This window comes from Tupaia chinensis, unplaced genomic scaffold, assembly GCF_000334495.1.
Source record: "Tupaia chinensis unplaced genomic scaffold, TupChi_1.0 Scaffold145814_1, whole genome shotgun sequence".
In the NCBI taxonomy this organism is placed as follows: domain Eukaryota; kingdom Metazoa; phylum Chordata; class Mammalia; order Scandentia; family Tupaiidae; genus Tupaia; species Tupaia belangeri.
Window position 1 is genome coordinate 1,929,012 of NW_006205672.1, and position 27,335 is coordinate 1,956,346.

At 44.2% G+C, this 27,335-nt stretch overlaps 1 protein-coding gene across 1 annotated transcript; it reads left to right on the forward strand.

Annotated features, from left to right (window-relative positions):
* Positions 1-15,424: 15,424 nt before the first annotated feature.
* Positions 15,425-25,938, forward strand: ENSA (endosulfine alpha). The gene is made up of 4 exons (XM_006168458.3): positions 15,425-15,637; positions 17,263-17,388; positions 20,857-21,023; positions 24,904-25,938. Exons 1-4 carry the CDS (start codon positions 15,581-15,583, stop codon positions 24,917-24,919), a joined length of 366 nt encoding a protein of 121 aa, XP_006168520.1. The 5' UTR covers positions 15,425-15,580; the 3' UTR covers positions 24,920-25,938.
* The last annotated feature ends 1,397 nt before the right edge of the window (positions 25,939-27,335 follow it).

Below are 27,335 nucleotides of genomic sequence, written 5' to 3' on the forward strand. Positions count from 1 at the left end.
GGGCAGCACACATGCCCTTTAGCAAAAACACCTAAAAAAAAAAAAAAAAAAATTCTAGATTGGTGGGTATTTTCTGTCTTTCAGTATTTTATATATTTCAGTCTATTCTCTTGCATGTATATATGCTTTATTTTATTTTTTAGCAATTTATTTATTTAGTTTGCCATAGGGCACATGTACTCCCTGGAGAGAGATGAAGAGAAAGTGAGAAATCATGTGCCAGGAGGGATGGCCATGCCACAATCTCTTTTCCATTTTCTTCTTGGGATTGTGGGCATGCAGACACAAATCTGGCATGTTTTCAAGCCACCAGGTCTGGGTCTGAAACCACACTGTCAGCCATGTAGGATCCAGCTGCCTTAACCACCATGGCACCAGCTGGCTCCATGTATGAAAATTTTAACAAAATTATAAAAGGGATTCTAATAAACATACGAAAGTGTTCTTTTACTTTCCACACAGCTAAAATGCTCATAAATATGTATGTATTTGATTTATAAAAATATGTTGTATTCCCTAAAGAATAAAAGTAATTCCTTTAATGCTGAAATAAGTCAAGTAACACTGCTGTTTGATATTTTCCTATTATATGTAACATGTGCATATATCTTTGTTTCTGTATCCCCAATCTTTGTCAAGGCCTTGGTATATCTGTTTTTCTCCAGTGAACTCCAGGTTGTCTGCACAATTTGGGAAGAGGAAGATCAAACATGAATTGTTGGGGCCAGCAGATGGAGTAATAGTTATGTCGTTGTACTCCCACAGGGTGACTGCCGTTTGAGTCCCAGACCCAGTGGTTTCAAACTCACGCTGGGTGTTTGTGCATGCCTGTCTAAGATCCCAAGAGGAGAATGGAGGAGAAGGGATTGTAGCGCAGCCATCCCCCCTGGGGGGTGATTTCTCACTTTCTGTCTCTGTCTCTCTGATGAGCGCATGTACCCTGTAGCAAAAAAAAATCTAAAAAAAAAAAAAAAAGCTTGCTTATTCATCAGTGAGGAAGCCATTTAACCCAGAAAGCAGCAAAATTCTCGTGAATATAAGTTAGACAAAGTGTGTCTTCCAGGCAGAAATCTTATTTTTTTAACAGCCAAACTTACTTCACTTGTGTTAGTTTTCCTTTTTATTCCAGATTGTAAAAAAGCAGATTCAACTAGAGAGGGGAGGATAATCAGATACTCCCCGAGCTCTTCACACAGATATTTTATGTCGAATTTTTCCCCCAAATATAAATAATCTGACCACCACTTTGTTTTACTTAACCTTATTGAACCTCCCTAAATATAATAGCATATTTTATCTGAGTTCACTTTAAAAATGTTTAAACTTAGCTGAAAATCTAGAGGCTTCTACCCCTTCATATGGGCTTCTTGACTGAATCCACATGTTTCTGCCACACAAAGTCAGCTCAAGGGATGTCCATTATTTTTCTGATTTGATGGGGAGAAGTCCAAAGTTTCTCTCACATTTCAGAGATGTCGAAAGTTTTCCCTCTCATCTGAAGATGCCCTTCTCCTTCATTTTCCTTCTGACCTACAAAGATTTCTAGATAGTTAAAGCCACATACTTCCAAATATTTATGGGTTAATCTTAATAAAAACAAAACATTTTTTTCCCCAGCTCTGTATCTCAGCTTTTCTTACACTTCTTTGTAGAGGCCAAGATTGTCTTAAATTAGGTTAAACTGATTGAAGTTAATCCAAATTAGATTTGTTTCTATTTGAAAACAGGGAAGAAGAGATGATTTTGATCCATGAAAGGAAGACTGGAGAAGGAAAAAGGTAACAGAATAGCTAATTGGATTCTTAGAACATTACAAACAAAAGATTGAACAAATACTTTTTTATTTTAAAATGCTCAAGGTGGGGCCAGCAGGTGGCATGGTGGTTAAAGCACTGAACTCCCATGTGGCGGACTGGGATTCAAGTCCTGGATGAGGTGCCTGCCTTTCTTTTCCTTTTTTTCTTTCTTTCTTCCTTTCTTTCTCCCTTCTTTCCTTCCTCCCTTCCTCCTTCCTTCCCTCCCTCCCTCCCTTCTTTCCTTCTGAGTTAAACCATGAAAAAATACTTATTAGTAGTTGTTTCTAAACAGCACATACTGAGATAGCAGAAACTAAAGCATTTTCTTACTTCACTTGTATTTCACAAAAGTGCTTTAGAACTTAGATTTCTATCGCCTGCGTGGAGTGTAGACAAAAGCAAATCCCACAGAACTGAAGGCCCAGTGGAGTGCATTCCCAGGGCTGGGTAGCTCACCTGCCCAGTCTAGCTCACCTTCCCTGTGCATATCTAGACATGCCCTTGAGAGCTCAGGGTCCATAAGTCAATGAGGGAATGAGGGCCCGTGGTCCCTTGCTTTCCTAACTTTCCCTTTCTCTCTGGTCAAATTAAATAATAATAGTAAATAATTCTTTTTAAAATTGCTCAAGGTGGGACAAGCAGATGGCATCGTGGTTATGTAGATGGACTCCCACCTAGTTGACTGTGGATTACAGCGTGGCTATTCCCTCCTCTAAAGGGTGATTTTTCACTTTCTGTCTCTCTCTCCATCTCTCCTGTGAGCACTTGCACCCTATAGCAAAAAAAAAAAAACTCTCAAAAACAAAACAAAACAGGCTGGGTACACATGCACACATCTCCAAAGTCCTCAAGGGATGGAAAAATGGAGAAAAATAATTGCAGCATGACCACACCATATGAGGGAGGGGTGCTTTTTCTCTGGTGAACGCGTGTGCCTTCTGGCAATTGATCAAATCATTCAGTCAATCCATAAATGCAAGTCGGTGGATAGTGAACACACCCGTGCAATTAGCACCCACTTCAAGAGAGATTTCGTTTTTGAACTTTACATAAATGAAATGATATATGTATCTTTAGTGACCATGAATGATCTGTTTACTTTTTTGAACATTTGGGTTGCTCTAGTTTGGAGCAACTAAAAATAGAATTGCTATGACCATGTGATGTGTCGTGGTGAATAAGAATGCATTTGCATTTCAGTTGGAGATTACACACACATACACACAAACACACACACATATCCCTAAGACAGAAAATGTTGGATCATAAAGTATGGATTATGTTCAGCTTTCGTGTATATTGCCACCAGTTTTACAAAATATGATTTCATTAATTTATAGTCCCATCAGTCATTCCAGAGAGCTTTTGAATTGCCGAGTCATAAATTTGGGAACACATGATTGTCCCAATGAAAGAAAGCCAGCCCTCAGGCCAGCAGGTGGCGTGGTGGTTAAGTTGCTGGACTTCTACGTGGCCGACTAAGGTTTGAGTCCCGGACCTAGTGGCTTTACTTTCTCACTTTCCCTTTCTCTCTCATTCTGTTTCTCTCCAGTCAAATTAAAAAATAACAACAACAAATAAAATACTAAATCAGGAACCAGCAGATGGCATAATGGTTACGTTGCTGAACTCCCATGTACTTGACTACAGTTCGAGTCCTGGATCCTGCAGCTTAAACCACAGCAAATGTGGGCCAGCAGGTAGCATGATGGTTAAGGCACTGGACTCTCACTGGCCAACCAGAGTCCTGGACCTGGAGGCTTACTTTCCTACTTTCCCTTTCTCTCTCTCTCTGGTCAAATTAAGCAAATAATGATGATAATAATTAAATAAGGAACCAGCAGTTGGCATAATGGCTATGTCACTGGTGATAATAAATTAAATAAGGAACCAGCAGTTGGCATAATGGCTATGTCACTGGACTTTCATGTAGTCGACCGCAGTTCGCGTCCCGGACCCGGTGGCTTAAACTCAAACACCAGGAATGTGTGCGTACATGCTTGAGATCCCGAGAGGAGAATGGAGGAGAAGGGATTGCAGTGTGACCATCCCCCCGGGGGGTGATTTCTCGCTTTCTGTCTCTATGTCTCTGTCTGTCTGTCTGGTGAGCACAAAAAATCTCTCCAATAATAATAATAAATGAAATAAAATAATTATTTTAAAAATTAAAAAAAAACAGGCACATATGTGTACATGCTCAAAATCTCAAGAGGAAAATGGAGGACAAGAGATTGTAGCATGGCCATCCCCTGGGGGGGTAATTTCTTGCTCTTTATCTGTTTCTTTAGTGTGTGCACATGCCCTATAGGAAAAAATCTCTCTTAAATTAATTTTTAAAAATTTTCTAAGGGGCACATGTGCTCACCAGAGAAAGATGAGAGAGAGAGAGAGAGAAAGTGAGAAAGCAAACCACCAGGTTCAGGACTCGAACCATAGTCGCCATGTGGGAGTCCAATGCCTAACCACCATGCCATCTGCTGGCCATTTGCTTTGATTTTCTCTAGGGCCTTCATGATGTAACTATTAAGGCCGATCTGATTTACCTAATCCAAACTTAAAGTGGCAGGTGACAATGTTGACATGATATCTTCTGGATACAGTATATATTAGCATTTTAACCAGGTTCAATGCAATGGAAGGCAGAGGTGAGATACTTCTGAGAAGAAAGGCTCTTCTCTCCTCACAGAAAAAAATTGTAAAAATTGTAAAATTTTGGAGTGGGAGAAACATTGTTGAGCATTATCTAGAGGAGTCTTTGAAATTATTTGATCTATCCCTCTTTGTTATCTATTATTTTTTAGAGAGAGATTTTTGCTATAGGGCTTGTGCGCTCGCCAGAAAGACAAGAGAGAGACAGACAGAAAGCGAGAAATCACTCCTCCCAGGGGGATGGCCACACCGCAATCCCTTCTCCTCCATTCTCCTCTCGGGATCTTGGGCACACACGCACACGCACCTGGCGTGAGTTTAAGCCACCTGATCTGGGACTCGAACCCCGTAGTCAACTACATGGGAGTCCAGCGACATAGCCATTATGCCAACTGCTGGTCCCTAGAGAGTTGTTTTTTGTTTTGTTTTGTTTTGTTTTACTTTGTTTTGTTATAGGGCACGTGTGCTTGCCAGAAGAGACAGAAAGTGAGAAATCAGTCCCTAAAGGGGCTGGCCATGCTGCAATTCCTTCTCCTCCATTCTCCTTTCGGGATTTTGGGCACACACGCACATGTATCCAGTGTGTTTCAAGCTTCCAGGTCCGGGACTCAAACAGTGGTCAGCCATGTGGGAGTCCAGTCATGTAACCATTATGCTATCTGCTGGTCCCAGCAAATTCATTTCTAATTCTAAATTGTTTATAGTCTGCCTTCAAAGTCGCTTTTGAACCAGTTTAAAAATCTTACTAGTTCCCTTGATTGTGTAAGTTTTGATTTTACATCTTTGAAATTTCTCATTAACATCAATCACTTAGGCAGCTCTTTTCCTTAGGCTACACTTAAGGCCAGCCCTAAAAGTGTGAATGTTTAGCAGAGAGGAGGACAGGACAGAACACGGTTGATTTCCCTTTCCCGGTGTTCTCAGGCTGGCCCATCAGAGGGTGCTAATAGCATGTGTTTTAAACTTGCTATTTCTGTAGCCTCACAACTTTTTATTTTTTCCCTATAGCCATTCATCTGTAGAATGCTCCTTGAGCACTGATGAATTTTACAGACATTTCATCTCTTACCCTGGAAGGATATAGGCCTGCCCAGAAAAATTCAGACATAAGAAAAAAGACAGGAGACTGAAAATAAACGTGTAAGAAGTTAAGGTCCTCTTCTTTCTTTACCTTACACCCTCAGTCTGCTCTTCCCTCTGCATTTGCTTTCCAATGAGTAGCAGTCAGGAAATTAGAATTCATGCGTGGTTCTCTCCTCACCTTTATCATCCATGACCAGTATCATGCCTCTGTTCAGGCTCCTTTCCATTCATATGGTCTCTGCCTTTAATCAGGCTCCTCAAGTCTTGTCTGGGTTACCACAATAATACAGAGGTCCAGGTGGTCTCTGTCTCCCTTCTTGTCCAATTTCCATATTATTCCCACATTTAAATCTTTTGAATCCCAAATCTAACAATACCATCTTCTTGCCTAAAATTGGAGGCTTCCCGGGACCAGCAGATGACATAATGGCTATGTTGCTGGACTCCCATGTAGTCGACTGCAGTTCTAGTCCCAGACCTGGTGGCTTAAACTCATGCGGGGCATGTGTGCATGTGTGCCCAAATTCCCAAGAGGAGAATGGAGAAGGGATTGCGGCATCCCCCCTGGGGGGTGATTTCTCGCTTTCTGTCTCTCTGTCTCTCTCTGTCTTTCTGGCGAGCGCACGTGCCCTATAGCAAAAACTTCTCCAAAAAAAAAAAATTTGAGGCTCCCCTTGTCTTAACCCCCAACACTTTAGCATGACTTGCAAGTTTTCTTAGGATCCCAGTAACCTGAACAACTTTAGGTCTTACCACCCCACACAGATTCCCTCAAACAGTGGTCAGCCATGTGGGAGTCCAGTCATGTAACCATTATGCTATCTGCTGGTCCCAGCAAATTCATTTCTAATTCTAAATTGTTTATAGTCTGCCTTCAAAGTCGCTTTTGAACCAGTTTAAAAATCTTACTAGTTCCCTTGATTGTGTAAGTTTTGATTTTACATCTTTGAAATTTCTCATTAACATCAATCACTTAGGCAGCTCTTTTCCTTAGGCTACACTTAAGGCCAGCCCTAAAAGTGTGAATGTTTAGCAGAGAGGAGGACAGGACAGAACACGGTTGATTTCCCTTTCCCGGTGTTCTCAGGCTGGCCCATCAGAGGGTGCTAATAGCATGTGTTTTAAACTTGCTATTTCTGTAGCCTCACAACTTTTTATTTTTTCCCTATAGCCATTCATCTGTAGAATGCTCCTTGAGCACTGATGAATTTTACAGACATTTCATCTCTTACCCTGGAAGGATATAGGCCTGCCCAGAAAAATTCAGACATAAGAAAAAAGACAGGAGACTGAAAATAAACGTGTAAGAAGTTAAGGTCCTCTTCTTTCTTTACCTTACACCCTCAGTCTGCTCTTCCCTCTGCATTTGCTTTCCAATGAGTAGCAGTCAGGAAATTAGAATTCATGCGTGGTTCTCTCCTCACCTTTATCATCCATGACCAGTATCATGCCTCTGTTCAGGCTCCTTTCCATTCATATGGTCTCTGCCTTTAATCAGGCTCCTCAAGTCTTGTCTGGGTTACCACAATAATACAGAGGTCCAGGTGGTCTCTGTCTCCCTTCTTGTCCAATTTCCATATTATTCCCACATTTAAATCTTTTGAATCCCAAATCTAACAATACCATCTTCTTGCCTAAAATTGGAGGCTTCCCGGGACCAGCAGATGACATAATGGCTATGTTGCTGGACTCCCATGTAGTCGACTGCAGTTCTAGTCCCAGACCTGGTGGCTTAAACTCATGCGGGGCATGTGTGCATGTGTGCCCAAATTCCCAAGAGGAGAATGGAGAAGGGATTGCGGCATCCCCCCTGGGGGGTGATTTCTCGCTTTCTGTCTCTCTGTCTCTCTCTGTATTTCTGGCGAGCGCACGTGCCCTATAGCAAAAACTTCTCCAAAAAAAAAAATTTGAGGCTCCCCTTGTCTTAACCCCCAACACTTTAGCATGACTTGCAAGTTTTCTTAGGATCCCAGTAACCTGAACAACTTTAGGTCTTACCACCCCACACAGATTCCTGGATTAACTTTATTTTCAGACTTTCCTGAGGAAGCTTTTCAAAAACACAGTTTCCAGGCTGAAATGGGACTGAGGACATCTGTGTTTTATAAAAAGTTCCCTGGGAGTATAGCAAAAACTTCTCCAAAAAAAAAAAATTTGAGGCTCCCCTTGTCTTAACCCCCAACACTTTAGCATGACTTGCAAGTTTTCTTAGGATCCCAGTAACCTGAACAACTTTAGGTCTTACCACCCCACACAGATTCCTGGATTAACTTTATTTTCAGACTTTCCTGAGGAAGCTTTTCAAAAACACAGTTTCCAGGCTGAAATGGGACTGAGGACATCTGTGTTTTATAAAAAGTTCCCTGGGAGTTTCTAATCAATCAGGCTTGAGACTCCAGGATCCTGGCCAGCTGCAGTGGCACAGTGGTGAGGCAATGCTCCGTGATGCTGAAGCCATAGGGAAGGTCCCAGGTCCTTGTCCCAAGGTCTCCCCATGATAGTTGTCACAGCACTTGCCAGTGATCCTGGCTGATTGGGGCTGGGGATGGATCACAGAGAGAATACTGTGTTGACGGTGCTGTCTTTTCTCACTTTCTCTCTCTCTCTCTTTTTCTTTCTTACTTTTTTGTTCTTCTCTTTGTCTTTTCTCTCTCCATCTTTCATGGAAGAAAAATAATTTTAAAAAATTCAAGAATTCAGTATCTTCTATATCTTCCTCTCCTCCTCTAAAAGAGCTCCTCCACCCTCTTTCTCTCTTTCTTAATCTCAGGCATGCCTATACTTCCTTCACATGTCATCTCCAATGGAAGACAAGGATTAGCCTTTCTCCGTGCATCCACAGGGCCCATCACAGCACAATATCTAGTGCATAGAGTGCTCAATAAATAGAGTGGTTGGATGAAAGTATTTTGCTGTGCTAGCAGGATCTCACTACCTTTAGGGAGCAGTTACTCTTTTACTTTTTTAAAAAATAATTATTTATTTATTTAATTCAGTTTGTTGTTATTATAATTTTTAATTTGACCAGACAGAGACAGAGAGAGAAAGGGAAAGCGAGAAAGTGAGTCGCCAGGTCAAAGACTCGAACCGCAGTCGGCCATGTAGGAGTCCAACACCCTCAACCACCACACCACCTGCTGGCCCCAGGGAGCAGTTACTCTTGCTATAGTTTCTGTCTGCCGTTTCTCCTGTCCTCAGTCAGGGATCAGTCACCCTCTGACCTTTTAGAAGATGAGGTTGTCCATGTGACCTGCAGATGATGTGGTAGTTAAGGCACTGAATTCCCACATGGCTGACAATGGTTTGAGTCCCAGACCTGGTGGCTTGTTTTCTCACTTTCTCTCTCTCTTTCTCTTTCTCTCTCTCTCTCTCTCTCTCTCTCTCTATGTTGAGCACATGTGCCTTATATAAAATTTAAAAATAATAACGACAATAAATAAAATAAGGGGCCAGCAGGTGGCATGGTGGTTAAAGTGCTAGACTCCCACATGGCCAGCTGAGGTTCAAATCTCAGACCTGGCGGCTTGCTTTCTCACTTTCCCTCTCTCTCTGTTTCTCTCTGGCCAAGTTAAAATTAATTAATAAATAAAATTAAATAATTATTTTTTAAAATAAAATTCAAAAGATAGGGGTTGTCCTCTGAAATATCTTTCCTTCCTCCCTCCCCTTGCTGGTCTTCAGCCTTCTCATTCATCCTCGTATTCCCAGCTGAAAGTCTGTTTTCTCTGAAACCTTCCTTACCCACTTTGCCAGAAGGATCCTAATACTCATGATACAAGTCATTTGACAAGGGCCATATAGCTGCTTCTACACCATGTAAGGCAGACTTAAATGTTTGTGCTGGAGACACACAACTCATTCCCATCATATGGGTCACAGTCCCCCGTCCCGACTTCCTCCCCTGTCATTATGCCCTGGAACTTCCACAGTTGTGCCTTCACATTTACTTGATTATATCATCTCCAGTGACTTTTATAGCCATGCCATATCTGCCACCAATTATAATTATTAAAAGATAGCGCTCATTGAAACCCATCATTTCTCTACGTTCCAAGACACAAACTCATATTTCCCTCGCTTCCTACTACAGCTTCCTACTGTTCTCCCTCTCTCAGTCATTCCCACGAAATCTGAGTTGTTCTTTAACTACTATTCTAGGTCATCACCCTCATCCTTTCTTTCCTGAAGAGCCTATATGCTATGGCCAGCATTTCAGCAAACCAGCAAACCAATCTAGACTTTTTTTTAAGGTTTTGCCATTAGGTGCATGCACTCACTATAGAGACAGACAGTGAGAGGGAAAGTGAGAAATCAGCCCCGGAGGAATGGCCATACCACACTTCTTTCTCCTCCGGGGATTTGAGGCACACACACACACACACACACACACACACACACACACACACACAGTGAGTTTCAAGCTGCCAGGTCCAGGACTCAAACCATGGTTGGTTATATGGGAGTCCAACACCTTAACCACCATGCCATTTGCTGGCCCCTCTAGACTTTATTGCCCTCCCACCACCGTTCCTTTAAAAACAAGCAGCTTTCATCAGGTTGCAATCCCCTATTCCCAGACATTAACCTCTCAGGATCCCGCATCCCACATGCACGCCCAGCATGTTTTTAAACTGACAAGGGCATCCACACCTACAGTCAGCCATGTGATTTCCAGCTTTGCAGGGTACTTGCCATTGCAACTGGGCACACTTTCCCTTCTCTACCAGTCCTTTGACCTGATCAACATAAGGTATCTGTTTTCTTTTTCTTTAATTATTATTATCTATTTAATTTTATTTGTTGTTGTTGTTATTATTATTGTTATTATTTTAATTTGACCAGAGAGAGAGAAAAGGAACATGAGAAAGTAAGCCACCAGGTCCAGGACTTGAACCGTGGTCAGCCATATGGGAGTCCAGTGCCTTAACCACCATGCCACCTGTTGGCCCCAACATATCTGTTTTCTCTCCATTCCAAGGCAGCTCTCCTGACCAAAGTCACAAAGCCATGGTGACTGGGACCCCTACAAGTTCCTACTATCTCATCTGAGGTGGAGCTTTCTTGCTGTTTGGAACCATCATTATTTTCTCTACATGACTGTTGCTAACCTCTGCTTTTCTTAGATTATCTTTCCAACTTTCTTTTCTTCTTTTTCCTTTTTTTTTTTTTTAGAGTTTTTTTTTGCTATATGGCGCATGCGCCAACCGGAACGAGAGAGAAAGAGACAGAGAGATAGAAAGTGAGAAATCACCCCCCAGGGGGGATGGCCACGCCGCAATCCCTTCTCCTCCATTCTCCTCTCGGGATCTTGGGCACGCACGCACACGCGCCCGGCGTGAGTTTAAGCCACCGGGTCCGGGACTCGAACAGTCCAGTGACATAGCCATTACGCCAACTGCTGGTCCCTCTTTTTTTTTTTTTGAAGAGGTATTTGCCCTAGGTATCATGCTCTGAGGGGTGTGTGTGTGGGGGGAGACAGACACAGTGAGAGAGAAAGTGAGAAATCACCCCTGGGGTGGGGTGGCCACGCCACAATCCCTTCTCGTCCCGGGATCTTGGGCATGCACACATACGTGCCTGGCATGAGTTTCAAGCCACCAGGTCCAGGACTTGAACTGCAGTTGGTCATGTGGTAGTCTAGCAATGTAACCACTACACCATCTGCTGGTTCCCTTACCACCATCTTTTTATTCTCAAAAGTCTGACCCTACCCAGGAAACAAACAAACAAGATCCTTCAGTGTGACTTCTCTTAATGTTCAGCCATTTGAAAAATGTCTCTTTAACATTTTCCCTATCATCTTTTCTTTTTTTTGTATTTTTTGTCTCTCTGGAGACAGACAGACAGAGAAAGAGAAAACACGTCCCAGGAAGGATGACCACACTGCAATCCCTTCTCCTTCATTCTCCTCTTGGGATTTTGGACACACACAGTCAGTGTCATTTTCAAGCTGCTGGTCAGGGACTTGAATCGGTAGCTGGCTATGTGGAAGAATCCAGCCATCTCATCTTACCACCTTCTGGCTGCCCCCCAACACACAACACTCTTTTTTTTTACAGTATGGAAGTCACTGTCTGCCTCTCTCCCTGTTGATCTAATAATCTCCTCTGAGACTTTTATTTTAAGAATTATTTTATTTAACTTTCTTTATTTATCTTAATTCAACCGGAGAGGGACAGAGTGAGAGAGAGAGAGAGAGAAAGCAAGCAAGCTGCCAGGAGGTCCAGGACTCGAACCATGGTCAGCCATGTGGGAGTTCAGTGCTCTTAACCACTCTACCACCTGCTGGTCCCAAGACTTTAATTCTTTCAAGATCTCTCTCTCTCTCTCTTTTTTTTTTATGTCATAGGGCACATTCACTCACCCGAGAGAGACAGAGTGACAGTGAGAGGGAAAGTGAGAAGTCACCCCCCAAGGCAGATAGGCACACTGCAGTCCCTTTTCCTCCATTCTCCTGGGATTTGGGGCATGCACAAGTACCTGGTGTGATTTTCAAACTGCCAGGTCCAGGACTTGAACTGCGGCCAGCCATGTGGGAGTCCAGTGCCTTACCTACCACACAACCTGCTGGCCCTCAATATCTCCTGTTTAAAGTAGATAATTACATGTTTAGTTTTTCTCTCTGACTCAGTTAATTCATGCTTGAGTCTTGCCTACCTCCAAAATAAGATCTTCATCTGCGGCTTCTCATTCCCTGCATCGTCTAATTCCTTCCTTTGCTTTGTTGTTTTGGGAGTTTTGTTTGTTTGTTTTGTTTTTGTTTCTTTTGACACAGTATGTCACAATCCTCCTGCCTCCACTTCCCAGTTGGAACTATAGGCACATGACACCTTACTCAGCTTTTTTTTTTTTTTTAATGAGCAGGAGAGAGAGGGGGGTGACCAATGTTGGCAGGTTCTCGCCATGCTGCAATCCTCATGCCCAGCCTTGATGTTATTTAGGATTACAGGTGTGCACCACTGTTCCTGGCATGCTTCAGTTGGCTCAGGATCCAAATCTAGGCCTTTCATCTGGCTCCAGTATCATTCAGTAGCACCACACTGCCTGCAACACCACGGCTGGGCCTGGCACTTGTTGAGACAGGGCCTTACTACTCCACCCAGGTCAGCCTTGCAATCTTCTTGCTTCAGACTCCCAAGTCACTAGGAGCCTGGGCACATGCCACTGTGTCCCACCTTTAGGTTGACTGGAATGGCAACCAGGCCTCTCTTGTGGCCCCAGCCTGTGGAGACTGTGTCTCGGTGGCATGAACCACCACTGCTGGTCCTCTTTGCTTTGCTGTTAAGTATTGCCACCCACTTCTCAGTCTTTGCCTGGATATCTCCACCAAATGGCTCTCTAGCTTTTAATAGGTCAGAGTTTTCAAAACTGGACGTCTGGGGGACCAGCAGTTAGCGTAATGCCTATATCACTGGACTCCCATGTAGTCGACCGCAGTTCACATCCCGGACTCGGTGGCTTAAAACTCACGCTAGGCGCATGTGCGTGTGTGCCCAAGATCCCGAGAGGAGGATGGAGGAGAAGGGATTGCGGCGTGGCCATCCCCTCTGGAGGGTAATTTCTCGCTTTCTGTCTCTCTGTCTCTGTCTGTCTGGCGAGACCACGTGCCCTATAGCAAAAACCTCTCAAAAAAAAAAAACTGGACATCTGGGGCAGCAGAAGGGTATAGTGGTTGTGGCACTGAATTCCCACGAGGCTGACCATGGTTTGAGTCCCAGACTTGGCACCTTGAAACTCACGCCAGGCACGTGTGCTTGCGTTCCCAAAATCCCAAGAGAATGGAGAAGACAGGATTGTAGCATGGCTGTTACCCCCTGGAGGGGGTGATTTTTCACTTTTTCTCTCTCTGTATCTCTGGCAAACACATGCACCCTATAGTAAAAATCTAAAAAAAAAAAAAAAAACTGAACACCTTGAGGTGCCTATATGTCACACAGCCTTTTCATTCTCTATATTCAATCACCTTCCAAAGTAGTAGGTTCCATTGCCACAACTCTCTTGATTAGGTCCACTGTTTCCTATTCTTATTTCCTAATTATCTCCCACCTAAACTTTACAGTAGACTCCTGGCTACACTGCCCACTTCTAGTATCTTCTGCATGGAATTCTCAGTGTTTTCATTCCTTACTACCAAATTCATCCTAAAGAGCAATTCTGATCTGCCACTCTCTGGCCTAAAAACCTTAAGTGCCTTTCATTGGGACCAGCGGATGGCATAATGGTTACATCGCTGGACTCCCCCAGTCAACTAGGGTTCGAGTCCCGGACCCAGCAACTTAAAACTCACACGAGGCGCATGTGTGCATGCCCAGGATCCCAAACGGAGAAAGGAGGAGAAGGAACTGTGGTGTGGCCATCCCCCTTGGGAGTTGATATCTCACTTTCCTTCCTTTATCTCTCTCTCTCTGGTGAATTCATGTATCTAGGGCAAAAAATATATTTTTTGCCCTAGATACATGAATTCACCAGAGAGAGAGAGATAAAGGAAGGAAAGTGAGATATCAACTCCCAAGGGGGATGGCCACACTTCAATCCCTTCTCCTCCACTCTCCTCTCAGGATTTTGGACACACATGCACTTGCACCTGGCATGATTTTAAAGCCACCAGATCCAGGCCTTGAACCATACCTTAACCACCACACCATTTGTTGGCTCAGGTTGTTTTTAATACGCCATGCCTTTTTTTTTTTTTTTTTTTTTTGACTAGCATTCCATGAAAGTGTTGTCTGTTTAATCTTGGAGATTTATAGTATATGTGGCACATTGCAAAAGGTCTTCCTCTACACACCCCACTAGACTGTAGGCTTTAACAGGGCCAAGACTGTCCTTACTACAGTATATACAAGGGTCTTCAAAAGGATAATGTGTAGTTAAAAACTGTATGTGGCGGGAACCAGCAGTTAGCGTAATGGCTATGTCGCTGGACTCCCACGTAGTCGACTGCGGTTCGTGTCCCAGACCCGGTAGCTTAAAACTCACGCCGGGCGCGTGTGCGTGCATGCCCAAGATCCCGAGAGGAGAATGGAGGAGAAGGGATTGCGGTGTGACCATCCCCCCTGGGGGGTGATTTCTCGCTTTCTGTCTCTATGTCTCTCTCTGTCTGGCGAGCGCACGCGCCCTACAGTGAAAATCTCTCAAAAAAAAAAAAACAACTATATGTGGGCTTCACTATTTTTTGCACCAAAATAAACTCATACTTAAATCCCATTTTTCCTTACCTTTTGAGGTCCCCTTGTATGTATCCCCTGGAAAACTAATACAGTACCATCTACGTCTTCAAAAAAAATTGCTGAACTGTTATTCTAGATAGATTAACTATTTTTAACTGTATTTACTAGATATTTACCACGTCCCTAGAACAGTGTTCCCTGTTTCTAAGAGTTTGCTCCTCATGAGAAGGCTATGAACAAGTTTAAAACCACAAAAAGAGTTAAATTCCCGAAGGTAAGCCATTAATGTTCTGCAGACGGGTTTAGCTCAGGGTCTTCATTACACGTAAAAGTGACACATGGGAACAGGGCTGAGTACCATTTTAAAGTTCATTCTGACCTCCAAATTATGGATAATTTGCAAAGCTTAATCCCCTCCTCCGACAATAAAAGTTTTCCATCCTTTCCCGATCTCCGGTTTAAGAGTTGGTGATGCCTCTCGGACTTCGGGCGGTGGAGCTGAAGGCAATCCGAGCCCACCACAGGAACAAAAATGCCAAACCTAGCAGCCTGGGCTCTGAGATCCCCCGCAGGCTTCCAATTGGTCCTTCTGGCTCACTCTCTTTCCCGATTGGTGTTCCCTCTTGCCCGTTGCATCTATAGAACCCACCTATAGCCAGCGACTATTGGTAGATCGTTACGTCATTGCCCCATCTACCCTACGCTCATTGGTTCCCATAGGAAGGGGCGGTCGCAACGTCACTGGCGAGGGCCGCCATTTTGACTGAGCAACCCTAGTGACAGGAGCCGAAGCAGCAGCGAAGGTTGTCCCCGTTTCCCCTCCCCCTTCCCTTCTCCGGTCGACTTCCCGGGTCCCCTACACTCCACAGTCCCGTTCCCGCCATGTCCCAGAAACAAGAAGAAGAGAACCCTGCGGAGGAGACCGGCGAGGAGAAGCAGGTGAAATGGAGGGGGTGCGGGCAAGCGAGCCGGGGGCGACCGTGATGGGGCGGGAGACGGGTCTCCCACCGGTGCGGATTGGTCGCCATGGTCTCAAGCTCTGCAGGGGTTGGCCACTTCTTGCGTCACGCTGCGTGAGCTTCAACACGGCCTGCTGCCTTGGCGCTGGTTGGTTAGGCCGACTGTCTGTCAGCCCATTCCTTTCGTGCTTAGCCAATAGGCCAATAGCGCCAACCCTGGAAGCTGTGTTGTAATTGGCCGAACTTAGGCGCGGGGCGGGCGTTTGGGAAGACGAGGTGAATGAAAGGGGGCTGGTGGTCCTGGGATGTGCTATGTGTTAGTGGTTAGTAAAGGTAAATCACCCAGTAACCAGACCGTGGCTCTCATCCTCAATCCGCAGAAAGTTACAAGTCGAGGTAAAGAATTTCGAAAAGGACCAACACGGGGGAGGGGAGAAGCCCAATTATTATCATGGCTAGTTTAAGGCAGCAACTTTCTCTATTGACCTATTTTGATAGTTGGGAATAGGCTGTTGTTCACCTTCAGTGAGGACCGGACAAGACTGAAGAGGACTAGAATGCCAAACTGTAGAGGAGGTTAAACCTAGAAAAGACGCTGACGGAGTCGTGACGAGAAAGACACCACCCACTCCCCCCAGACTTCCAAGGCAATGGTAACTTAGTCCACCCACGAGTCTGTTGGAAACACCTAGCACTGAATAAACCCCTTCTTAAGATTTCTATTTTGTCTTCTAACATTCAGCACTGGGCTTGAGGCCTCAGGAAATATACCTGGTGTTAGAGCTGTGCCAGATTTGCAAGGGAAAGGAATGTAATTCCTCTAAAAAGAACCACACGTTGACTTCAGGCCCTTTTAAAAAGTCACTAAAAAGGACAGCAGAGCCTACAGAAAGAAGGACCAACAGCAGCGAGAAACTTCCCCCAGGAGGGTTGGTATTGATTTGGTGAAAACTCGTGGGTAAAAACTAATGAATCTTGTGTGTCTTAATTTTCCTGAGGTTAAAACCAGTGTCATTTTCATCTCTGTTACCACAGAATTTACGGCAATATTGTAACAGTGCTGTGCCATTACTCAGGTGGAGGCTTTGGAAAAGGCCATGTAACTACCCCCTCCAGAGAGACTTATCAGATGGCTGCCTTAGACTCCGAATAAGGAAGGGATATCTCAGCATACCTATCCCTTTTGATCTCTCATTTGACCTGTAGGACAGCCCAGGGAATTCTTCTACTCATCTTGTATCACCAGAAGTCTTGGCTAGTGCATTTCTCTCTTGGTCTTTCCTAAAAACTGTGCAGAATGAGCTGTGACTCCTCTGTGATTAAAGTATTGTGTTTAGGTATTACCTTTAACCCAAAAATGTACTCAGGTCATGAGGTGATTCCTTGGGCGTAGCGTGAGAAGCAGCTTGTCTTTTTATTCTCACAATTCATACAGTCATCTTGCGCCCTAGGAATTTGAACAAAGGTTTAGCTTTAAGAGCTGAGTGGAGATAGGGTGCACAAAAGTGGGTAGATCTCAGAAAAACTGATATATAACGGATATCAGATAGTAGAAGCAGTTGTTTCCCAGTCTTTAATTTTATTTGGCTCATTTTTTTCTTCTAGGACACACAAGAGAAAGAAGGCATTCTCCCTGAGAGAGCAGAGGAGGCAAAGCTAAAGGCCAAATACCCAAGCCTAGGACAGAAGCCTGGAGGCTCTGACTTCCTCATGAAGAGACTACAGAAAGGGGTATGGGGCACAGTCTCTTATTCTGTTATTTTGGCACCAAAGAGGGCACTAGGAATGAAGCCTGGAGCTTTTGTTGTTGAGTAGTAATAAGAATGAGAAACTTGAGAAGAACAAGGCAAATTATTATAAATCACTGATATGGTATCAATTCTCTTCTGAATTCCCATGTAGGAAATTCAGGCTTAATGCAGGGGCATTGAATGCAGGGGTCTATGAAGCAATGGGGAAATGAGCAAAGGACGTTAGAGACTGGAATGCAAACTGTCCAGGCATTTGCCTGTCTAAATACTGAGGTGGAACGGGGGCATCTTAGGACTGCATTTTTGAAAGATTAGAGACAAATCTGAGGCTGCATCAGTTCAGAGAAAGAACAAACCATCTGTCGTACAGAAATTCTTGACTTGAAATGAATAGATTTTGGGCCAGCCAGCAGTGTGGTAGTTAAGACAACTAGATCTTACATGGTCTACCACAGTTGGAGTTCCAGACCCAGAGGCCTGAAAAAATGCCAGCTTGTTTGCATACATGCCCAAAATCCCAAGAGGAGAATGGAGAAGAGATTGGTACATGGCCATACCCCATGGGAGGTGTTTCTTCACAGCTTTCTACTTCATGAGTGCCCATGCCCTATAGCAAAATAAGAGAAAGGAATAGATTTCTTGAGACCTTTTAAAGATATCACCAGCCGTCAACTGTATTCCCTCAAGAGAGTTATTTTTCCTGTCCAAAGTTGTCTTCCTAACCAAGAGAGTCTCCCTTTATAGCCATCTCATCTCCTGATCAGGTTTCTCATTCTCCACAAGTATCAAAGACTGAGGGATTAGAAACCATTACATTGGGACCAGCAGTTAGTGTAATGGCTATGTCGCTGGACTCCCACATAGTGGACCGCAGTTCGCGTCCCGGACCCAGCGGCTTAAACTCACGCCGGGCGTGTGTGCGTGAGTGTCCAAGATCCCGAGAGGAGAATGGAGGAGAAGGGATTGCGGCGTGGCCATCCCCCTGGGGGGTGATTTCTCGCTTTCTGTCTCTCTGTCTCTCTCTGTCTGTCTGCCAGATGCACGCGCCCAATAGCAAAAAAACCTCTCCAAAAAAAAAGAAACCATTAAATTAGACTGCACTCTCCTGTGTGGGTGAAATGGAGAGTGCAACAGATCCCTTTGGAGAATCCCAGTTATTGAGTCTTAGTCACAGATGACGACATGGTGCTAATTTGCAGTTTACCTTGCTGTAGGCAAGGCAGGCGTGGGCGGGTGTCACAGCCATGGAGCATGTGTGGGAGCAGTGGGAGTCATAGAAACACATCATCCTCATGAACAGGCCTGTTTCTATTCCTGGTAGGAGAGAATGATTCTTAATTTTGAAGTTGTCGGCTTAAGGTTGATCTGCTGATTGCTAGGATAGCCCCCAGATTGATCCTTCTACATATCTTAGGCATTTCTATTTCCCTAGCTATTGCTTTATACTTCGTCAGGGCCAGATGGGGTACAAAGGATGTAGAAGCTATCCTTGACTCTAAAAAACACGTACTCTAGGCCCATTCATGGTGGCCTGGTGCAGGCAGGAGGGTGCTGCTACCTGGGATGTGAAACCACATTGGAGGCCCAGGTTTGGTTCCCAGCCAGCCTGTCAGAAATACCTCTCTCTCTGTCTCCATCCCACGTGCATGCTTACTCACTCTACCTAGGAAGCTGATTATATACCTGTAAAAGAATACTACAGAGAAGACATAAGTACATGTAATTAATTTTGTTTGTTTGTTTTAAAGTTTTATTTATCTCCTCCATGAGTGAGAGAGACTCAGAGAGACAAGTACCCGCAACAGGGTCCTAGTCTTAGCCAGATCATGTGCACATGTGTGCCTTGCTTATTTAAGGAGGTCTTTGTGAACGGGAATTTTCTATGGATCAGTCTCCCAGAGCATGACATTTTACCTCCATACCACCATCTGCTCTCCCCCTTATTTTTTAAGTTTTTGCCATAGGGTATATGCGTTCAGTGGAGAAAGAGACAGAGGAGAGAGAAATTGAGAAATCTCCCCATTGGGGGTAGCCACACCACAGTCCCTCTCCTCCAATCTTCTCTTAGGATTTTTGGATATGTGCACACCTGGCCCAATTTTCTTTTTTATTTTAAGAACAGTTTGTTTAATTTTATTTATTTATTTTTATTTTTAAAAAAGAATTATTTACTTTATTTACTTATTATTTCACATGAGTTTGGTCAGAGAAAGAGTGAGAGAGAAAAAGCAAGCCACCAGGTCTGGGACTCAAACTGTGGTCAGCCATGTGGGAATTACAGTGCCTTAACCACCACACTATCTGCTGGACCCTAATTTTATTTTATTTTTTTAAAGAGATTTTTGCTAAAGGGCGTTCATATATACCAGAGAGATAGAAAGCACAAAAGCATCCCCTTCAATGATGGCCATGCCACAATCCTTTCTCCTCCATTCTTCTCTCGGGATTTTGGGCACACACACACACACGCACCCAGCATAAGTTTTAAGCCGCCGGGTCCAGGAGTCACACCACAGTCAGCCGCATGGGAGTCCAGCGATGTAACCATTACACAATGTGCTGGTCTCTTTATTATAATATTTTAAAAGTTATTTATTTAATTTTATTTATCATTATCATTTTTTTTTAATTTGCTACAGGGCTCATGCACTCACCAGGGAGAGACAGAGAGAAGGCAAGTGAGAAAGCAAGCCACCAGATCTGGAACTCAGCCATGGTCGGCCATGTAGGAGTCCAGCACCTTAACCACCATGCCAACTGCTGGCCCCATTATTATTTTTTAATTTGCCATATGGCACATGTACTTACTAGAAAAAGAGAGGGAAAGCAAGACTCAAATCACAGTCAGCACGTGGGAGTCCACCATCTTAACCGCAGTGTTACCTGCTGTCCTCCTGGTGGGATTGTCAAGCTATCAGATGTAGGACTTGAACCATGCAGCCAGCCTTGTGGGATCCACTGCCTTAACTTCCATGCCACCTGTTGGTGCCTGTCCCCTTTCTGTAATTAATACATGTTTAAAATTTCTTTTTTCTTTTTTTTTTTTTTTTTCAATTTCCTATAGGGTACATGTGCTCAGCAGAGAGAGAGAGAATGAGGAAGCAAGCCACCCAATCTGAGACTCCAACCGCAGTTGGCCGTAAAGGAGTCCACCACTTTAACAGCCATGCCACCTGCCAGCCCCTGCAATTAATATTAAACTGTGTATATGTTAAATTAATCAAGGATGACTTCTTAAAAAGATCTGAGTAACAGGAAAAAAATAACATTGCACTTGATAAGCACTGTCCTATAAGTGGAAAATGCAATGTCTTAAACTATTTAAAATTGTGAAAAAGTAAAAGACCTGAGTGTGGACGAGGGTTTATGATGGATGTGGGATGAGTCTCCTTGCTTTTGAGAAGGGTCAGAACTCCTCACTCACGTAAACCTCCCTCTTGTCTCTTAGCAAAAGTACTTTGACTCAGGAGACTACAACATGGCCAAAGCCAAGATGAAGAATAAGCAGCTGCCAAGTGCAGGACCAGACAAGAACCTGGTGACTGGTGACCACATCCCTACCCCACAGGATCTGCCCCAGAGAAAGTCCTCGCTCGTCACCAGCAAGCTTGCGGGGTAACCTGGGCCCTCTCTTCCCCCTTCCTCACCCACTGGACTTTTCTGTATAGTAGGCAGGGATGGAACGGGCACCTAGTCAGATCTTAATAGCTTATGAGCCGGAAAGGTCTGCACTTTTGCTGGAGGCAGCTGAGAAGTTAATGTGGGTTGCCGAGGGGCTCTGAGTTCATTTCTTTGGTTAAATTGAAACTTCCACACCCTCACTGTAGCCCAGGTAGGAGCTGAGAAATAGGAAAGTCTAGGCTTGGATAGTGCTGCAAACTCTTTTTCTCTTTTGTGAGATACCAGGGAGATAGGATTTCTCCTTTTGGAAGAGAAGATCCCAAAACTGACTAGGCTAAGCCCTGGGAATAGTATGACAGGTGTAACATCCCAAGGGTAACCTGATACAGGTGGGAGAGGTAGATTGGATGAGGTGTGTTTTCTGTGCTTCTAAGTGTTTTGTCCCTTAGGCTGCTATTGCTTCATGTTTTCATTATGGCAGGGTTAAAGAAAACTCAAAAAGAAACACTGATTTGCTTGCCTAAAACTACAATGCTCACTTAACCTCCTTTACTTAGTAGCTCTTACAGTTTGCCCTGGCTCTCAAATAATGTAAAGAGTGATGAACATTATTCATAGAAAGTGGGCACCTTCTCTATCTCTTCTAACATACTACTTTTGAAAGTATCAGGGATGAGTGGAAAGAGCACTGGCTCAGGAGTTAAGATATCTGGGTTCTGGTTCCACTCAGTCTGGACAGAGCTGATATATAACCTTGGTCAAGTCATGTGGCATCTCTGGATTTCTATTTCTTCATCTGTAAAATAGAGTTAAATACGTATAAGGTTGGTTCTGACTCTAAAATCCTGTAACTGCCAACAGAAACATCCTGTGCCATTCATTATAAAACTAGAAGTGAGGGAAGTCTGCTCTATACTGCTTAGAAAGTACTTCAGAGGGGAACCATTTGAGTACTACATAAGGAGAGAAGAAGTTGAGATTTGGGGCTTATAAATCCAGTCAACTTCAATAGATACCATGGTTTTGAGGCTCAAGGGAGAAACTGAAGAAGCTTCTTGCCTCTGATCCCACCCCTTTTCCAGCCTACATCTGGGCTTTAACTGCTGAAAAGCTGCTCTGCTGCAGAGCTGCAGGCCTGCGGAAACATGCTCGGTCACGCACATATGGAGACCTGTGTTTCAGGTGTAATTGGATGCTGGGTGTATTGTAAGGGAGAGAGCTAGCCCCTAGGGCATAGTGTTATTGCAGGGCTGGAGCAGCAGGTTCTTAGGAGATGATAAACCTTGGAGGACGCTGGGGAAAGTAGTGAGGGAGAGAGGGGAGACTGAGAACTGAGAAATCTGTCTTCCCCGAGCTCAATAAACCAGCTCTTGTGCTGTGAAGAGAGGTAGCAATGCTGACTGATGAGCAGGTAGAGGAAAAGGGTTGCAGGTGACCAGTTCCTTCGATCTAGTTATCACCACCTTGGCCTGAATCTGACTGAATGTAGCCTGCAAAGTATGACAGTAGAGCCCCAAGGTGAGAACTGTCAAGAGAGTGAGATTCTGTAATCCTTTCTGGCCATCTCACCTGTACCTTCTGATAGGCCAGACATCTGGCCCAGTGAGAATGACTTCTGAACCTGCTGGTGTACATGTAGGGGTGAGGTATGTGTATGCTTCTCCCCAGGCTGGCCATTCGGTTTTCAGGCTCTCATTCAGATTGGATAGTAAAAAGTTGGTGAGGAAGGAATGGATAGAGCAGGATCCCTGGACTCCCTGGTCCCCTAACTCCTTGACTGTCACTTGTAATTGTATATAATTTTTGTGTTTCTTGCTCCATTTCTTCATGCTGTCATCCTTGATCTAAAGTCCGTGTGGGAAGGGGGAAATGCCGAACATCATTGTATAGTTTCCTCAATTGTCCCAGCCATGTTGTACATAGATATGTCATGTTATTATATATATAAATATATATTTAATTTTGTACGTTTTCTTCATCTCCGATCTTCTCGAATTCTGTACTTTTTCTTTTCTGTCTGAGCTGCCTTCTCTATCGGTCAGTTTGAGTCCTCAACACTGGTAATCACATTGAGTCTGGTCTTTAGCAAGGAATTGAAGGAACAGGGAAATCAGAAAACCTGTTGATCTGACTCTCTCTGCACTTAGTCATCTTCAAGGCTAAGAAAGCAGAAACAGCCTATTGATACGTGCTGTATCTGCCACCTGTTCCCACAGCGTGAAGTACATAGCTTCCTTAGCAAAGATGGGTCATTTCAGAATTCTAATGTAAATACTCTGCCTAAACCTAGATTATAAAACCCACTCAAAACAGCATATATGTGGTCTGACCTGGCCTCCACACTGTCACTACCTCACCTCTGCTGCCTCAGCCAATCTCCGCTACTGCGGGTGGCTGTGGCCTTTCCTCCAAAGCCGAGCCTACTCAGCCAGGCAGCTTACCCACCCTAAAAAAACTCCAGTTAATTTTATTTGCTTTAAAGAATTATTTATTTTATTTATTTATTTATTTTAAGTTTGCTATAGGGCACACGTGCTCACTAGAGAGAGACAGAGAGAGTAAGAGAAAGAGAGAAAGTGAGAAAGCAAGCCACCAAGTCTCTCCGATCTTCTCGGAATTCTGTACTTTTTCTTTTCTGTCTGAGCTGCCTTCTCTATCGGTCAGTTTGAGTCCTCAACACTGGTAATCACATTGAGTCTGGTCTTTAGCAAGGAATTGAAGGAACAGGGAAATCAGAAAACCTGTTGATCTGACTCTCTCTGCACTTAGTCATCTTCAAGGCTAAGAAAGCAGAAACAGCCTATTGATACGTGCTGTATCTGCCACCTGTTCCCACAGCGTGAAGTACATAGCTTCCTTAGCAAAGATGGGTCATTTCAGAATTCTAATGTAAATACTCTGCCTAAACCTAGATTATAAAACCCACTCAAAACAGCATATATGTGGTCTGACCTGGCCTCCACACTGTCACTACCTCACCTCTGCTGCCTCAGCCAATCTCCGCTACTGCGGGTGGCTGTGGCCTTTCCTCCAAAGCCGAGCCTACTCAGCCAGGCAGCTTACCCACCCTAAAAAAACTCCAGTTAATTTTATTTGCTTTAAAGAATTATTTATTTTATTTATTTATTTATTTTAAGTTTGCTATAGGGCACACGTGCTCACTAGAGAGAGACAGAGAGAGTAAGAGAAAGAGAGAAAGTGAGAAAGCAAGCCACCAAGTCTGAGAGTGGCAGTAGAACTGCAGTCAGCCATGTGGGAATCTAGCATCTCAACCACATGTCACCAGCTGACCCTAACCGCCAGTTAGTTAGTTAGTTAGTTAGTTAGTTAGTTATTTTAGAGAGATTTTTGCTATAGGACACGTGCACTCTCTGGAAAGACAGAGACAGAAAGCGAGAAATCACTCCCCAGAGGGGTTGGCCACACTGCCATCCCTTCTTCTCCTTCCTCTTCTCAGGATCATGGGTATGCATGCACACGCACCCAGAGTGATTTTTAAGCCACTGGGTCCGAGACTTGAGCTGTGGGCGACTACATGGGAGTCCAGCCACGTAACCATTATGCCATCTGCTGGTCCCACCTCCAGTTATTTTAATCTTGTCCACATAATTGCTTTTCTGTGTCTTCTCCCCATGGATATCTCCAAAAAGGAAGAAAACATCCTGGTTTGTGGGTAGGAACAGACTGAGATTCTTACTCTCTCTCTCTCTTTTTTTCTTTCTGGCAACTTCCTTAAGAGTAGGATTGAGGTATATGCCAGGTAGTCTAACCATTGGTAAATGTGGAGGAATCGGGGGCAGACTGGGATGGAATTCTGGGGGTTTTCCCCTATTACTTGACAGTGTTTGTTTTTTTCTTCTGTGTTCGTCCGCAGTGGCCAAGTTGAATGATGCTGCCCGGGGCTCCGCCAGATCCTGAGACGCTGCCCCCCTGGGTCCTGTGCTGGCTCCTGCCCCTCCTTGCTTTTGCAGCCAGGGGTCAGGAGGTGGCTTGGGCGCGGGCTGGAGAGGCAGAAGCCCCTGCCCGTCGGTGTCCCAGCGCATGGAGCCCCTAGGGCTGAGCACCAAGACCTTGAACCTTTTTTGTTTTACCTTTTTTTCCAAATAACTGTTGGGAGAACTCTCAGTGAAATCCTGGGGGTGGGGTTGAGAGGGTGGGGTGGGATATTTGGGGGAATGTGAATTAGGGCTTGGAGCTGATAAAAAAAAAAAAAATTCCTGCCTACTTCTTAATAACCACATAGCTGCTATAGGGTGGGGAAGAGTGGGGTGGGGAGTGGAGTAGACTTAGGGATAAGGGGTTCCAGTTTAGCTCTGTAGACTGAATGCCTTCTTTGGATGCAGCTGGAGACCTGGTGTCAGATAAGACACTGTCAATCTTCGTAGGACACATGCAAGAAGCTCCTCTAGTTCAGCAGAGCAAGCTGAGAACTCATTGTCGATTGTTCGTTTTAAAAAGTACTGTCCTAGAAATAGATTTGCTGTGGGGAGAAGGGCAGAGAGTGGGGGAAGGAGCTATGAGTGTGGGGAGCCCCACAGAGCCCAGGGGACTTTTACAATATTTGAAATAAAAAACACAACAAAACAAAAACCCACAAAAAAAACCCAGCCCAGAAATACTCTGAAGCAGTTGGTGTGTTTTATTGGGGCTTGGGATGGGGAAGGAAAGAATGCTGAAGACAGCACTCGGGAGAAGCTGGTGTGGGCCCTGAGCTTCAGCTGAACACAGGGACCTGTAATGGGGTACGGCTGGCCTCTCCACTTGCATCACTCAGGGAGAGGGAACGTGATGATGTTGATACACGGACAGGGCTTTTCCTCACCCCTGTCCATCCCCTTGTTCTGTAACTGATGCAGAAGATCCGTCAACCTCAGCTTGGAGCTCACAAAATACAAGGGGATTCAAGGTGTTTGGTCTAAATCATTTATCGACACCTCAGGCTTAGTCCAGGCTCAGCCAAAAAGGAAGCCTGTTCTTCCTTTTCCCTTTTAGTCTTCCATTCCTTTGGAAGTTCCCAGGTCTGTGAAAGAAAAATACCCCTTAGTAATAAGCCAAAAGAAACTCAAGCCTTTCTGTTTGTGGCCAGCAGGAGGCAGAGCAACTTTATTTCTCCTGTCCTAACCTGCATTACTGGAATCTGGTACCTAAGGGAGTTACAAGCTGCTTGCGAATGTGATACACAGACCAAAGGAGAAACAACTCGTGCCCTGGTCTCCCCTCCCACCCCTTGCCATCCTCCCCAGCATCCACACATGTTAGACTGAAACTATTTGCCCATTTTGCCTGACTTTGGTTAAGAAACGTTGGTTGTGGTGTTTCCCGAATGTGATTGGTTGCTCAAATGAGTATTGCGGAAGATAAGCGAGGTCTAGGAGACATAGATATTCCAGAGAAATTCCCGTTCTACTTGGGAAGAGGGAGTACCTTCTAAACTGGAGAAGGGATATTCTCAGTATCTGACTCATTCTTTCTCTCCCCTTAATCAGAAGCTTTCCAAATAAATTTTCAACTACTCAGGATGTTACTGGCTTGCTCTACATCCTAACCGTTTGCCTTTCTGGACAGCATATTAGCTGTGAGTGTTAGGTCTCCATACCAGGTGGGAATGCCTTTTTAAATTTTTTAGTATAAAGAATTATTTTGTATTTAATTTTATTTATTAGTATTATTAGTATTTAATTTGCTATTGGTCGGTCATATGCACTCACGAGAGAGAGAGGGAGAAAGCAAATCACAGGGTCTGGGACTTGAACTGTGGTCAGTCTGGGAGTCTAGCACCTTAACCACCACACCGTCTGTATACCACCAGTGTGGAGACATATTAATGAAAGGCATTCCCTACATTTGTGGAGTTTAACTGGAAGAAAATAGTATGTGAAAAAATTTAGTGCTTCAACAGAAACTCTAGGCTATGTAATCTGGGGAACAAATTAAGCAGTGTTTATTGTGGTGGGGTTAGTGAGTGTTTTCATCCTTAATTCACTTTGAGCCAATCCCATGACTTCTCTGTGAGCATATTACCCCTAGTTTATGTTTGCTAAGTGTGTCTAACTGGAGAGTGGGGTGAGGCTGAATGTGGGATCTTTCAGTTAGTGCAATCTAATACAGGTGACATATAGAAGTTGAGGTACAAAAATGTTATTTGTGGGCCAACAGGTGGTATGGTGGTTAAGATGCTGGACTCCCACATGGCCAACCTTGGTTCAAGTCCTGGACCTGGCAGCTTGCTCTCTCACTTTCTCTCTCTCTCCCTCTCTGGTCAAATTAAAATATATTTTTTAAAAAATTTTAAGTTAAAAAAAAGGT

Excerpts from the sequence above, each read along its gene's own strand:
- ENSA (XM_006168458.3), top strand. The coding sequence starts at position 15,581 with ATGTCCCAGAAACAAGAAGAAGAGAACCCTGCGGAGGAGACCGGCGAG. Across the intron at positions 15,638-17,262 it reads AGACCGGCGAGGAGAAGCAG|GACACACAAGAGAAAGAAGG; the intron begins GTGAAATGGAGG and ends TTTTTCTTCTAG. Across the intron at positions 17,389-20,856 it reads TGAAGAGACTACAGAAAGGG|CAAAAGTACTTTGACTCAGG; the intron begins GTATGGGGCACA and ends CTTGTCTCTTAG.